The sequence below is a fragment of the Sciurus carolinensis genome, chromosome 1 (assembly GCF_902686445.1).
Source record: "Sciurus carolinensis chromosome 1, mSciCar1.2, whole genome shotgun sequence".
NCBI lineage: Eukaryota > Metazoa > Chordata > Mammalia > Rodentia > Sciuridae > Sciurus > Sciurus carolinensis.
In genome coordinates, this window is record NC_062213.1 from 2,333,678 (window position 1) to 2,348,523 (window position 14,846).

A 14,846-nucleotide genomic window follows, 5' to 3' on the forward strand; every position below is an offset into this window, starting at 1 on the left:
GGGAGGCAGGAAGAAGCTCCTCAGCCAGGGAGGGTGGGCAGACTGCAGGGGTAGGGGCTCCCCCTGGGTCTGGGATGGCTCTGCTTCTTCACATTTGCTTCCCGAACTCACCCCTGGACAGACAGGGCCACGTGGTCTGGGGACAGCAAATGCCCGGTGATGGACAAAAGGAGCCTGCGGTGGGGGGCACGGCGGAGTGGCCGTTGGAACCCTGAGCGCCCTCCCCCTGTGGCCGCCCGCGTTTCTTCTACCCCTTCAGTCTGTCTTCTTAAATCGCTGCTGCTGACTGTGCTTCCTGGAGTCTCAACAGCCAGGCACCAGCCTGAGGTCAGACTGGCACGACCCCAGGAGGACTGTAGCGAGGGGCAGGGGCACCAGACGTGGGCTCTCCCAGGGTCCCGCCACTGCCTGGGAGCCCAAGGCCAGATCCACAGTGGCAGATGGGGCACGAGGTCCAGGGCCGGCTGGGGATGCCAAGGCCAGTGGCCAGGCCCTCCCCAGCCCGGACAAGCTGCTGACAGGAAACTACACAAAGTGTGTTGGATTTTTAATTCTTTTTATTGAAGAAAAGAAAAGGAGAGAAAAAATAGATTCCCCACCCTGTTTCTTCCCAAAATGGGCTTAGTCCTGCCCATGGGGGCCTCGGGTCAGGGCTGTGCTCTCTGCCTGGGTCTGGGAGGGCCCAGGGCCCTGGAAGGGAGGGGGGTCTGGCTGCTTCCCGAGGGGGGGTGTCTAAAAAATGGAGCCAGGCCAGCGGGCTGCAGGGCTGGTCCTCTGCAGCAGAGACGCAGGCGGGCATCCTGGGGACGCTGGACCCACCAGGCCTGTCCGCTGTCCACAACGGCTGCCCGCTGGGGCTCGCCCTAGGAGGGCAGAGTCCGAGGCACCTTCGGGCCTCTGGAGCCCTGTGCCCGCTGGGCCGCGACGCCTCCTGTCCTGTGTCTGGCTCTGGTCCCAGCACCGCGGGCCCTCTGCCTGGCCGTCCGTGCACCCTGAGGCCGGTGCAGGCCTGGCCTGCGCGTGAGCGTGTCTGTGCCCGTCCTGCGGCCGGAGTGGGCCGAGCAGCTTCCCTCCTCCTTGCCCGCCCGCTCAGACCTCAGTCTGGAGGTCGATGATGTCCTGGCCCACTAGTGGGATGGTGGCCCCGGCCTTCTCCCACTCCACGCTCCGCAGCTCCAGCGGCGAAGGCGGCAGCGGCTCCAGCTCCTTCTTCACCCAGGTGGGCGTGCCGTGGGCCTTCCGGAGGCTCTCCCAGGCTCGTTTGTTGGGCGTCTGCTGCTTTTCCGGCTGTGAGGCCCGTGGCACGGGACGGGGCGAGAGGCAGGATGCAGAGGCGAAGGGAGAAGAGGGAGCAGACCCAAATCAGGAGAGGGGGAAGGGCCTCAGGGAGGGACCCCAGGAGCGAGGGAGGAGCGCCACGCACATCTCGTCCTGACCTGGGGGTGGGGGCCGCCCCTGCAGCTGGGCCAGGGTCTGGGGCTTGCAGGGAGGGCCGCCTGGAACCTGCCTGGCCCAGCGCTGGCTGCCCCCACCCTGACCACACCTGAGCCAGGCGCCAGACTCCCTGCACTGCCTCACCTGCATCCTGCCCTGGGGGTCCAGCCTGGGCCCCACCAGGCCAGTCCTCAGGAGAGGCGGAACGCGTGAAGGTACGGGTGACCGCGTGGGCAGAAGTGGGCGCAGGACAGCAGGGAGAAGGCCCCCCCAGGGCTCCCGTGCCGCCCCCCGCCCTCCAGACCTTGCTGTCGGGGCCCAGCGCCTCCTTGTCCTTCTCCGCGGCGTGCTGCAGCTTCCGGTTCAGGTCCTGGAACATGTCCTGGTGCCGCTTCCGCGTGTGCATGATCTTCTGCGGTTGGGAAGGCAGCGGCCCTGAACAGGAGGGCCCTGAGCAGGAGGGTCCAGCCGACCACACTGCCCCATGGCCAGCCCCAGTCCCTGCCTCCACCTCCCTGCCTGCCCCAATGTCCAGGGAGGGAGAGAGCAGCACCCACCTCAAAGTCCAGTTCTGCATACCGCGATTTTCGCCGCTGTGGGGACAAGTATATGCTCATTTGTTACTGGTTCTCTACAACCTCCAGAACACGAGACCAGGGCTCTCCCTTGGGGAGCGAGGGAGACCAGCCCACATCCTGCCTTCAGGGTCCATGCCAGACCAGGAGGGTGTGCCTGAAGGTCCAGGTTCTGCTGCCAGCTGCCCTTTCCCTAGACACAGCAAGGCCCACCTGGGGGCTCGGGAGGTGCAGCGGGGTCGCTGGGGTTGAAGGGAAAGCTGACAGCCCCTCCTCCCCAGGACAGGCCAAGGTCCCCTGGTCCCCTGGGGAGCTCAGCCTCCTCTCCCAGCTCCACGGGGCCTGCCGCCATCTCAGGGCAGCTCCTCCACCAGGCATGTGCCAGGGGCCAGAGCCAGGCTGGGTACTGGTGTCCAGCTCGGCCAGACCAGGACCTGCCACCCAGGGTCAGCAGAACTGAGGCAGGGTCACAAGGCTGGGCTCACCCAAGAGTGAACTCAGGATACAGGGTGCACTGCCGGAGGCCTGGAGCCGGGAAGTGCAGTATGTCCCCAGAAAGGGCACTGGCTTCCTGAGGACCTGCCCTGAGTCTCACTCCCACTGGCCTAGTGAGTCTCCAAGGGTCACGCAGGTCAACTCCGACTCCAGGCTGGTCCGTGGGCCCCTCACTGCCACACTGCCCATGGGGGAGGAGGCTGGACTCAGAACCCAGGCTGGGGGTCTGGGAGGGGACATGTGACAAGAGGCATTTCCAGCAAGGGCTGCGGAAGGCTGCCCTGGGAGTGGGCCTGAGGGCAGCACGTGCAGCCAGGTCCCGGCAGGCCCTGCTCTGGCCAGTGGTGCAGGCAAAAGTCAGCCCTGTCCACACGGGCCTGTCCTTGGCTGCTGAGCGGCTGGGAGCCTCCCTGTAGGCTGAACGGCTGCCGGGCCCACCTGGGCCCCTCAGACACCGGGGCTGAGTGCAGCCCGACCCGCGGCCCCCAGCCCTTGCTGCCTCAGCTGGCCCCTGGGTGCCCTCACCTCCAGGGAGCTCACAGACAGGGTGGTGACGTTTTCATTCTTGGTTCCAGCCCCTGAGCTGGGTCCTGGGTGGGCTGAAGGCTCCGCTGTGTCCCCCAGGCTGGGGGGTGCCGGCTCCAGGGTGGGTGGCGGAGGCAGGGGCTGCTGGGGTGGCGGAGGTGGTGGGGGCGGAGGCGGCGGGGGCTGGGCAGGGGGTGCCTCTGGGGGCCCGCTGCCAGGGGGCTGGCGGGTGGGCGGGCTGCGGGTGGGGAAGCCGGCGTCGGGCGCCATGCTGAGGTGTATGAGCCGCGTCTGGGGCATCTGGTCAATGTTGATGCTGTACTTGGGCTCCTCCTTCGGCTTGGGCCGCAGCGTGGCTGTGGCCGTGGGCAGGATCACGTAGCTCGTGTCCAGAGCCTTCTCCTGGGCCCGGCTCAGCTCTGAGTCCAGCTTCTTGAAGATGTCCCCGTCACCAACAAAGGAGGACTTGGCTGCTTTGTCCTTCTTGAGGGTCAACGAGTGGTTGGGGAAGTCCGGCAGGGGCCCGCCGGGGTAGCGGGGCGAGCCATGCAGGTGCAGCTTAGACACGTTGGCCGGCAGGCTGTTGAAGGTGGACGGTGGCCCCTTGGCATGGGCCAGCTTCAGCTTCTCCTCCTCAGGCAGCGATGGCCGCTTGAGCGTACCGGTGATGGTGGCTGTGCGGCAAGCCGCGATGTCCTTGTTCAGCACTGTGGGGGTCATGAGAGACAGCAGACAGATGGAGGGGGTCCGGCCAGCTCCCAAAGGGAGGGCCCGGCCTGGCCAGGACCACGTGCCCCTGGTCCAGGCCTGGTGGGGAGCCAGTGGGGGCTCCTATCTGTTCAAGCAGGGCTGGCACACAGGGTGCCTCTCTCTGACTGCCCACCAAGAGGACAAACAACTGTCACCCATGAGTGGTCTGTCCTAGCAGTCCAGAAAGACAAGTAAGGGCGGCCCTGCCCAAGAGTGCCAAATGGTCAGTCGGGGGCCTGACCGGGGCTCCCGGGGCACTCCAGCCTGCACCCAGATGGGCACCTCCTACCTCGCTGTACCTGGCAGCCTGGAAGACTGTGCCTGGTGGGCCCCCTCCACTTTGTCCACTCTGGTCCCTGGACAGCTGCCCCAGAAAGCCTGCCCTCTGACCTGGGATCAGCTAGCCCATATCCCATCCCAGCCTCCACTGGCCACTGGATAGCCCACAGCTGCCCACTGCCAGCGCCCATGCCAGCCTCTCCCCACACCCTGCTAGCAGTTCCATGCTCTAAAGAGCCAGACCCAACCCTGGGCCTCACCCACACCTGCCAGTGGACACCAGCTGCTCCCTCCATCCCAGCTCATTGGCAGCTGGACCCGCTGGTGTTAGCCACCCCCCACAGCTGCCCAGGCGAGCGCCACCCCTGGCTTGGCACTCCCTAGTGCCCTCAGAGTGCTCTATGCCACCTGGCGCCTTCTCTCCACCAGCTGACGGCAGCGAGCGGTGCGTCTCTCATCCCCTCTGCCCTGTACCCATGGTGGGCCAGCCGTCTTCCCATCTGCCTGCATGCCCTTCCCCGAGGTCAAGGCCGTCTGAGCCAACGCCTGGCCCAGGGCTGGCCACCCAGCACCACCCCACACCCTCAGGCCCAGGCACACGCCCAGCAGAGCTAGCGTCCAGCACTGCAGATGGCAGTGTGCCTCCCCTGCCTGTGTCCAGCACTGGCCGTGTGGCCCCATCTGCTGGCTGCAAGTCACCCGAAGGCATCGTGCACTCTTGGGGCCCAGGGAGGCCAGTGCGCACCCACACAGGGCTGGCCACCTCCCTGACACCTGAGGTCCGGGTCACCTCCACCAATGGTGCAGCTGGAGACTGAGAGGTGGAAGAGACTTTCTGTCCATCCTGGGCTTGCCTCCTCTAGGAAGCCCTCCTGGGGTCCACCTGGTAGCAGCTCGCATTCCTCACCTGAATGTCCCAGTTCCATGGCTACCTCTAGAGATGGTGCCCTTAGATACCTGACCAGCCAGAGGGAACAGGATTAGGCAGCCCCTCCACAGCCAGACACTGCCTGCCACTGCCCCAGGTACCTGGTTCAGAGGGTTCCACTGAAGGAGGAAGCAGACCCTTGTTATCTGACACTTGGAGGTGGGGGCCAGGAGCTTCCTTTATTAGGCAGGTGATTCTCTTTTTGCACTTGCTTCCAGGAAGCTCAGCGCTAGCCTAGACCTCCAGTAGTAGGCCCTTCTCCCTGAAAGCTCAAGCAGCCTCCCCTGGGCTTGGACTAATGAAGTGAAGGCAACACAGAACAGGGTGCTGGAGGGAGGGTGGGGAAGCAGGAGCGGGAGGTACGGGCGGCAGGCACTCAGGCAGAGCGCCCCAGCGCGCTGCCCGAGAGGTGGTGAGGCAGTCAGGCAGGGTGCAGGAGAGCCGGGCCTGCGCCGAGCTCTGGCCGGGGCACTGGTGCCTGCCCGTCAGGCTCGGGGACAGGTTTCTGGAGCTTCCTGGACAGCACCGCAGCCCTCCTGCAGCCTGGGGGTGAGGGACAGGCACAAGACGAGGACGGACAGCACACAGACGCTGGGGCAAAGAGAAGGAAGCAGCTGGGCCGACCGGCCACCTGCCGTCTCACCTGTCAGACGCTCACCTGATCTACAGGCCAGATCCACGTCCTTCTCGAAGTCAGTCTGCAAGACAGGTGGTGGGCGGGGTGAGGGCCGGCCGGGTGGAGGGCTGCCGCAGGGAGGCCTGGCAGGGCCCAGAGCCAGTGCCCACCTGGGGCCCACTGTGCGCGTGTGCACTGTCAGGAGCCACCGGCTCCCCTCAAGGTGCCCAGGCGCGGATGCGCTGTCCCCAAGCACCTGGTCGGCGTTTGCAGTGCCCTGCAGGTGGCCGAGCGCACGCTGGCCTTTCAACGGCAGGCACTGGGTGCCGGAGTGCAGGCCGTGTCTGCGTCTGCGCGCTTCGCCGCATGCGGGACGGTGTGTGCCTGTCTGGGCACATGTGCCTTCTGAGCCACCGCGTGGCAGCTGCCCCAGCCCCACTGGCCGTGGCCTCCACTCCAGAGCCCAGGAGCTGCCCCTGAGTCTGCAGCACCCCCTCCCTGGGGCCCCTGCCATGCTGCTGGGACTGAGGCAGGGAGGCCTGAGGCCAGGGACAGACAGAGCAAGGGAGGGACACAGATGTTGGTGATAGGGCTGGCACTGGCCATCCTTTGAGCAGTGGCCTGGTCCCCACTAAAGTGAGGAAGGCAGCAGCTGAGGAGAAGGGAATAAGACCCAGGCCCATCCAGAGGCCACAGGGCTCTAGGGGACAAGCCAGCCCTGGCTCTCAACCTGGAAGCTCCTCCCCTGCTAACATGGCTGGCTGGAAGATGAGTCTCCCCACTAAGGACAGAGGTCAGTCAGGAGAGGCATCAGGGAGGGGGCTGTGTCCCAAGCGACCCCGTATCTGCTGGAGACCCCGACACCTGCCCCTTTCCGGATGGGGAAGCTTAGGCCACCGCAGAGATTTGGACCTCGCCCTGCCTGGGTGATGCCAGAGGTCAGGAAGCCAGCAGGTGGGAAGTCGGGAGCCTGGGCCTAGGTGTGAGCTGCCAGGCCCAGGCCGGGGGGCCAGAGGGGCTGGCCTCCATCTTCCTCACTAGCCCCCAGGTACACAAGTCAGCACTGAGGCAGGGACCAGCGAACAGCGGGTTTCTGGTCGGGCCTTGGGGCGCTAGGCTGCCAGGAGTCAGGTGCTGAGGGTGTGGGGTGGACAGTTCAGCGTCCACGGGGGCTGACGTGGGCTGCTGCACAGAGGCTTGGTGCTCAGGAGGCCCTGAACTGGTGACTCTGCAGGGGCCTATATGCAGTGCTCAGAATGGGCCAGTTCGGAGGAGGGCAGGAGAGCAGGCAGGCCTCATGCACAGCTGGACATGGGGTGGACACCAGCCCCCACCCTTCCCAGCCTGAAGTTCTGAATCAGGGGTTTCACCTCGGAGAGCCTCAGTTTCCTCAAACACGAACTGGGCTGAGAGTTCCTCTAACAGGGCTGCCTCAGCCCAGCGTGGCTCAGGGCATGGGGAGGCCCTGGAGGTCCGCAGTGGGGGTGCCTGTGTCCCCTGGACCCCAGTCCTACCATGAGCTGGGCATGGCCGTTCTGGAAGGAGCCCCCGGAGTCCCCGTTGGCCTCCTCCTGGCGGTCCACCACGCGGCACTTCACAGCGTCCTGCACCTAGGCAGGGGGGCGGGGAGTGTCAGCGGGCAGCCAGGGCCCCGAGCCAGGTGGCCGCCATGTGGGGCTCCCCTCCAGAGGACTGAGAGGCGCTGGTGGAGGGACAGGACACGTCCACAGCAGCCACAGGCCTCTTTCCATCTCTGAGACCCTCTCGTGCCCTCTGGCACAAGAATGAAGAAACCTGGAGTCCCCTGGCTGAACAGAGCAGGCCCTGCTGGCTGGAGTCAGGACAAGGACCTGAAGGAGCACTTGGCCTCCAGGCCTGTCCTGTGCCACCAAAGCCCCCTCCACTGCGGCAGGCAGGCAGGCAGGCAGGAGCACCTGCAGGATGGCCAGCCTGCTCCTTCTCCAGCTGAGCCACTGAGGGCAACACCCTCCATCGGAGGGACCTGCGTCCTGCAGGTGGGGCTGCAGCTTCTGCCTGTCCTGTCCACATGGCCAGTGGCTGCCAAAGGAGGTGGAGATCAGAGGTCCAGGGGCCCTCAGTGTGAGGACACAGGGCCACCCTCCAAGGTCCTGGCGCTGGGGCAGCAGAGTTGCACCCTGCCCACGACTAGAATTTCCTGAGGCTCCATGCAGGGTGACGGCCAGGGCCAGGGCTCCACAGGGACACTGCCCTTCACCCAGCTTCAGTCCCAGCACCACCTACTTCAGCTGGCAGCCCCCAGGAGTGGCCTTCCAAGTGTCTGAGAGACTTCTCCCCAGTCCCCCTCTTTCTACAGAGGGGGAAGGCGCCTCTGGTTTACCCGCCATGCTCTGTAGTGGCGGCTCTGCAGCCTGAATTTCCCAGGGTGCTCCTTTCTCACGGTCTGCTGTTCTTTTTTCATAGAGGCCAAGCAGCCAGGGCAGGGACCAGAGGCAAGAAGGTGACCTTGGAGCAGATGGGCAGCTTCAAGTCTGTGCTGGGCTGGAGTGGCTGTCGGTAGGTGGGGAGCCATGTACCTGATCATGGAGCTGCTGACCTCTGGGACCAGGCAGGGTGCAGGTGGCGCTCAGGTGGCCAGGCCAAGTGGCTTTTGGGATGGTAGGGCGGGCTCTGGGGAAGTCCTTCCTCCCACGGGGGCTGCCCGTTCCCCACACCCTTTCCCTATCTGGCTGACTTGATGGCTTCTCCCTCAGCAGCTCCCCTGGACATCAGAGGCTGCCTATAGTTAAGGGCCTCTTGATAGGCTGTCAGCAGGTTGGGGACTGTAGGCAGGGGCTTCCAGAGGGGCCATCAGCTGCAGCATGGCGTCCGGAACTTCAGGTCCAGTTCTTTGGTGGGGTCAGGGTCACTTTGCAGAGGAGTGGGCTCGGGGGCTGAGCTGACTGAGGTGCAGTGTCCACTGTCCCCATGTATTTTCAGGTGGCTGCACTCTTCCTGGGCAGCAGCCCAGCTGGGGGAGACCACCTGCACTGATGTCCAGGAGGGGAACTGTGGCTTCAGAGGATGCCTCCTTGGGTTGCCCGAGATCCTAGGAGGGGCCCCCGCCAGCAGCTCTCTGGGCTTCGGTAGCCGGGAACAGGGGCTGCCAGGTCCCCACTGTGGGCTGTAGCCTGGGTTCCGCGTCAGCTGTCACGATCCCTCGTCCCGCAGCCCCACTTCCCAGGGCTGTCGCTGCCGTGCTGTGGTCAGTCCCTCCTCATTCCCCTGTGCTTCTGAAGAGTCCCTGGCACTGTCCTAGGAGGCTCTGGGGAGAAGGGGAGGACCGGGCGCCTCCTGCCCCCACCACACCCCGGTTCCGAGCAGAGCCGGAGGCCAGCCCCTCAGGTCTCAGTGCGGTCCTCCCACACTCGAGGCTCTCAGGGGTGTGGACATGTCACCTCTCCACTGCCCCAGTCTACTGGCCACTCAGACGTGGCTGGACCGAAGCCAGAGGCACGCTACCCACTCTCCTGTCCAGCAGGCGCCACAAGCATGGAGCCCCAGTGCTCCCATCTGCCCAGGGTGTCCTAGGAAGAAGCCATCCTGGTCCACGGCAGCCACTCGTGGCAGCCCTGGCTGGGCGGTGTCCACGTGGCTCCTGCCCCGCCGGGTCCCTGCAGCCGACGGGAACGTGGGGGCCACAGAAGCAGTGGGCAGGCAGGGGTGGACCTGGTCCAGAGGGCCACCCACCTCTCTCCGCAGGATGCAGTGCACCATCACGATGACAAAGCCCTCCAGCGAGTCGAAGACGGCGAAGAGGATCTGGAAGAGGGCGGAGCGGCGGTCCGTGACGGCCAGCACGGCGGACATCCAGGTCAGCGCCAGCAGCGGCAGCACCACGCAGGAGCTCCACAGGGAGGCCCTGGGGACGGAGGGCGTCAGCTGCCCCTCCCGCCCGCCTCCCGCCCGCCCACCTCCCCCGCTCACTCGGCCTCCCCTGCCTCCCCTTTGGGTCCTGGTCCCTGGGGCTGCAGCAGAGCCCGGTCAGAGCCTCCCCCAGGCCCCGGGCTCTGAGGGGACCTGAGGACTCAGGAGGAGGTCTCCAGGGGCCTGCAGGGGCCCAGCAAGGCGGAGAAGCTCTTTGGGAGAGTCCCAGCTTCCTCACAGGGGAGGGCGTGGCAGACTGGAATGGGTCAGGAGAGTGGGCAAGGCAGGCAGGCCCCAGGTCCAGCTTCCAGGGCCAGCCAAGGCCAGGGAGCAGAGACTGGAGCCTGAACCGCAGGGCAGGAGGCCCAAGGGGGAAGGAAGGAGGCAGGGACTCGGAGAAGGGGAGGGACAGAAACTGAGGGAACACACAGGTGAACAGTCAGACAGGCCCAGAGGGTCAGAGACAGACCGAGACAGACGGGGACAGAGACGGCAGGCGTTTCCTCCTCTCGGGCAGCCCTCCCGGACCCACAGCGCCCTGCCTGGGGCTCCTACCTCTACCCCTCGGCCAGGGCTGGAGTGCCCGTGGCTGCAGGCATACTACCCTGCACCCCCTGGCTCACACAGGGGGTGCTGTGCTGCCTCAGGGCCATGGGACACGCAGGAGCAGGCGAAGCTGCTGAACCGGCACCCAGCACCGTGGTGACTCCGGGGGCCACTGACAAGCCTGCTTCCTGCCGGCCAGGCTCCAGGCTGCTGGCACTCTGGCACCAGGGCCACGTGCTCCCCTTCTCCCCTGGGGTTACCTTTCTGTCCCCCAGGAGTAGCAGTGGGAGGGATGGCTGAAGGACTGGACAGAGTGGGTCTGGGGGTGGGGTCGGGGCAGCAGGGCTGGTGGGCGAGGGGCTGGAAGAACCTGGAGTTCAGGTAAAAGAGCCCCAAATCAGTGGGGCTTGGCGGGGGTCCTGGAGGGCAGCATGGTGCACTAGCACTGAGGACCGTGTGGGCTAGGGGACACTTCCATCCTCACCTCTCAACCTCAGGGGCCCCGCAGAGCTGGCCTCACCTGTCCCTTGACCTGCTTCCTCTCCCTCAGGCCCAACCGCCATGCCAGGCCAGCCCTGTCCTCTCCCAGCAAGCTGTTCTGGGGGACCTGCCTGCCCCCACCAGCACAGTGAGATGCCCGGGACAGGCTGCCTCGCTCTTGCCCCAGCCGGCAGCTCCAGGATCTCAGGGACGGCTCCCTCTGGCTCAGGCCAGGAGCGGCCAGGAAGCCCCTCTCCCTCCCTCCCCAGACACAGCACATTTATCCACACCCCTGCCGATTCTTCCCCAAGCACCCCTCCCCGGTCCTCTGTGCCAGGCACACCCCAAACTCCAAGGCCCTCATGCCACAGCCTGCCACGATGGGAGAGCCTGGGGGCCAGCCCAGCCCCACCGACAGCTCCCCTCCAGCCCGTGCTGCCTGCTCACTCCACATGCCTGAGCCTGGCACAGCACCACGCCAGCTGGCCTTCTGCAAGTCTCACGCATCCAACAAATGGCTCACTGTCACTCCGAGCAGGACCCTCTGGCTCTGGGCCTCGGCTTCCCTACCAGGGGGTGTCTGAGAACCTCTTCTCCCTTCCAGGCAGACCTTCTTGACCAGGGAGCCTGCAGGCCCCACCTCACCCGCTCTGGACAAGGGGAGCAGAGCCTCCCCACTTCAGACCTCTTGACCCCCAAGTCACCTTCCCTGTCTGCCCACAGGGACCAGCCCCCAGGCCCGACATTTACAGTCTATCTTTCCCAGGCTGGTGGACGGCCCGGGCTTGAGGACCCACATGTAACTCCCCAGCCTCTGCAGCTTCACAAATACCTCTGCAGAGGGTGGCACACAGTTGGGAGGGCCCCCAGAGCCCCACACGCTCCGGGAATCAGGTGACTTGAGGTGTGGGGGGACTTCTGGGCACAGCCTGGGGTTGCCACCTGACCTCAAGGGTTCTCCAAGTCTTCCTCAGGCTGTAGCAGAACTTCCCACAGTCCCCCACCTGGGGTGGGGGTCCTCCACCCAGCAGTACGGCTAACCCCACACACCTGGCCCTCCCTGGGGCAGGGCACCCAGTCTCTCAGTCAGTGAGGGCCCAGGACATGATGGCAGGCCACACTGCTTGGCTGGCCTTGTGTGCATGCAGGGCAATCCTGCCACAACTCTGCACGCAGCTTGGTCCCTAAATGCTGGGCTCCAGTGCCCAGCTCAGGAGCAGAGGGGCCTGGTGGGTAAGGGTCTAGGGGCTTGGCCATTACTGTGGCCTGAGGAAGCTGGAGGCCTGGACACTCAACCCTCGAGCCTGCCCACCCAAGCCCACACTGCCTGGCACAGCTCACAGCCCCTGTGATGGCCAGTCTGCCATCAGTCACTGACCCCAGGCCCGGCCACCTGTTCCCTTGGCTGTGGCTATATCACACATATTCACACACTCACACACATGCACACACCTCTACACACATCCACACACTTTCAGTCACACACACACATATGCTAAGATGCTCATACAACTACATACACACACCCCACACATGCATGTTCACACCTACCCACTCTCACCTCATATGCCTGCAAACCCACATGTGCGCACTAGCCTCACGGTGTACATGCACCACTCTCAGTGCACGCTTCGACACGCCGTGGACACGTCCCGTCGCGTTTACAGACGTGTGTGTTCACACTCACCCTCACACAGCCCACGGAGGCAGGCCAGGGAGCAGCAGCAGCCAGCCCCACACCTGGCCCTGGCCCTGGAGGGATGACTGCTCCCGCCCCAGCCACCGCCGGCCGGGCCGAGGCGAGGCGAGGGTGGAGGCTGCCTGGGAAACCCGGGTCAGCAGAATGGAGAACGTGAGCACACAGACACAAACATGAGTGGGGGGCCGGGCGGCCGCCCCGTGGCAGCGAGGCACTAACATGGCGCTGCTGGTGACGTCGCAGGAGGCGTCGGCCGCAGAGGGGACTCCACACTCGGCACACTTGAGGGCGCGCCCGAGGGGGGCCTGGGGCAGCTGACTGCAAGTGAAATCAAAGGCTGAAACAAAAGCAAACACGTCTCATGGAAACCAACGGGGCAACAGAGCGGCAAGACCAAGCAGGGGCCCGGGGCCCGGGCCGCCTGGGGACCCGGCCTGGGACAAGGAGCTGGGGTGTGGGCAGGGCTTCCGACCGGCTCTGGTGCCCCGATCAGCTGACGGAAGGCATCTCTCCCTGACTCACACAGGCCAGCAAACGCCCCGAGGGAGGCACTGCCGGCCTCCTCTACTCCCCGTGCAGGGGATGCTGGGACTGCCTGCTTGCTGAGCTGCAGTAGGGATCCGCCTGCCAGCCCACTGGGGACCAGGCACTGCGGGTGGGTGGACGGGGAGCCCTCCTGTTTGGGAGCTGGCCTGGGCAGTGCCCCCCACTGTCATGTGTGCAAAGACCAGCAGGTGGGCGTCTCCCCGGCTCTGTGGTGAGAGGCCAGGCAGCAGCCCGGAGGTCCACACCAGCTCCAATCCCAGCTCCACCAGCTACCCACCCTCCCTGAGCCTCAGCATACCCAGCTGTAAGACGGGAGCCTGCTTCAGAGGCCAGTCTAGGCGCAACCCAACAGGCCGGCCCAGGCAGTGCTCTGGGCTACAGCTGCAGCCAGAGGGTGGTACCCAGTCCAGCCTGCAGCCTGGGTCCTCTCTGGAGGTGAGCACCACCCTGGAGCTCATGGGGTGGGCGGGAAGGCCAACTGGAAGCCTGCTCTGCCTCCGTGCTCAGCTTGGGAGCCAGGCCCCGCACAGCCACACAGCTCAGCCAAGCAGCTCCAGCCTGCCTAGTGGCTGCCAGCCAAGGCCAGGGACCAGAACCCACTGGGCACCCCAGGGGAGACTCTGCCGCTTTTGTCCACTGAGGCAAGTAGGAGGAGCCAGGAAGAGAGAGACAGAGACAGAGAGAAAGAGAGACACCAAGCAAGACTGGCACAGAGGGGAGGGGACAAGGGTGGGACCCCACACAGATGCCAGTGGCAGGACAGACAGGGCAGCAGGCAGAGGGAGGGGAGGAGGGCTCACAGGCGGGGCAGCTTCCGCTGCGACCAGCCTGCCCGGGGTGGGGGCCGAGCAGCCGCACTCTCCCCCGGCAGGGCCCACAGTGCTATCAGCCTCTGAAGGAGCATGGCCCCTGGTGTCCCATCCTCCCTGTGACAGAGGCGGCTGCCAGACAGGCAAGGTCCTGCCTCAGGGCTGCACAGCAAGCCTGGTGGGGAGAGGGGCCAGGGACCTAGGCCTCCAGCCCTGGGGTACCCTCCCACACCCAGAGCCCAGCATAGGGGGGTCTCTGTGAGCAGTTCTGCTGTTCCTGGGGACCCTAAAGACCCCGCCCTGTCACCGTCAGATGGGGAAACTGAGGCATGGAGCGAGGCAGGGCAGCTATGGCCTAAGCAGGTCTTTGCTTCTATGCCTCAGTCTCCCTGCAGTGCCAGGTTGACTGATGGCACCTCCCTCCGTGGGGCTCAGGGTGGGCGGGCTCTGGGACTTGCAACCCAAAGTGGGCGAGGCGCCACGGCGGCCAGGCCTACCCTGCCCGCTCCTTCAGCTTCTTGTCGGTGATGCCGTCTTTGGACACAAGTTTGTTGAACACCAGGATCCCAATCACCATGTTCACCTGCCAGGCAGAGAGCAGAGGTGTGGCCTGGGCCACCCACGTGCTCCGGCCAACGGCGGCGACACTCATGGTGCCCTCGGCTCAGAGGTCACCTCCAGCGCCTCCACCACGTGGACTCCGGTCCGGCCAGGCGAGGGGCCTCAGGGGCCTCCAGTCCAGCTGCCGTCCAGGCAGGACCTCTTTTCCATGCGCCCCACACTGCCAATGCCCCTCCCCCAGCTCTCCAATGACGGGGAACTCACCTCAGATCCCTCACCAGTCTGCCCTGGGGACCCCTCTCTCTCACCTCGGCTATCACCTTGCTAACTGCCTCCTCTGGGTACCTGCATCCTGGGAGGTCCTCAGGGGCTGCTCCCCAAGCCACCACCCGAGACACCATTCCCTCTCTATGCCCCGGGGGCCCTGGGGTCTGCCTCTCTGGCCTTCTCTGCTGGGGTGGGACAGTCCCAACTCACACCTTACTCCACACTGCCATTGCAAGAGAGCTCATAAGCTCCCTGGGGCTCCCACTCTGCAGAAGGAGCCTGGGGTGGCTGACACTGTCCCCATGGCCTTGCAAGCTCAGGATCCCATACACAGGGACTTCCCACCGGAGCTCCATGAACAGGAAAGCCCCAGGAGACACGGCGAGGAGCACCTGGCTTGAGTGGGGACATCCTTCCTGGGCACCTTGCTGGGGGACGTGGCCAGGATGAG

At 65.4% G+C, this 14,846-nt stretch overlaps 1 protein-coding gene across 8 annotated transcripts in view; it reads right to left on the bottom strand.

Annotated features, from left to right (window-relative positions):
• Positions 1-545: 545 nt before the first annotated feature.
• Adgrb1 (adhesion G protein-coupled receptor B1) overlaps positions 546-14,846 on the bottom strand; it is a 74,158-nt gene continuing 59,857 nt past the window's right edge. For 4 of the 8 annotated variants that reach the window (XM_047565475.1, XM_047565470.1, XM_047565464.1 and 1 more), the window contains 9 exons: positions 14,065-14,150; positions 12,432-12,530; positions 9,311-9,482; positions 7,117-7,212; positions 5,630-5,684; positions 3,030-3,736; positions 1,992-2,027; positions 1,739-1,846; positions 546-1,287 (listed from right to left, as the gene is read on the bottom strand). In XM_047565475.1, the coding sequence (XP_047421431.1) occupies positions 1,090-1,287; positions 1,739-1,846; positions 1,992-2,027; positions 3,030-3,736; positions 5,630-5,684; positions 7,117-7,212; positions 9,311-9,482; positions 12,432-12,530; positions 14,065-14,150 (1,557 nt within the window). In that variant the 3' untranslated portion in view covers positions 546-1,089. The remainder of the gene's footprint in view (positions 1,288-1,738; positions 1,847-1,991; positions 2,028-3,029; positions 3,737-5,629; positions 5,685-7,116; positions 7,213-9,310; positions 9,483-12,431; positions 12,531-14,064; positions 14,151-14,846) is intronic. The other 4 variants (XM_047565485.1, XM_047565482.1, XM_047565477.1 and 1 more) reach the window with 3 other exon arrangements.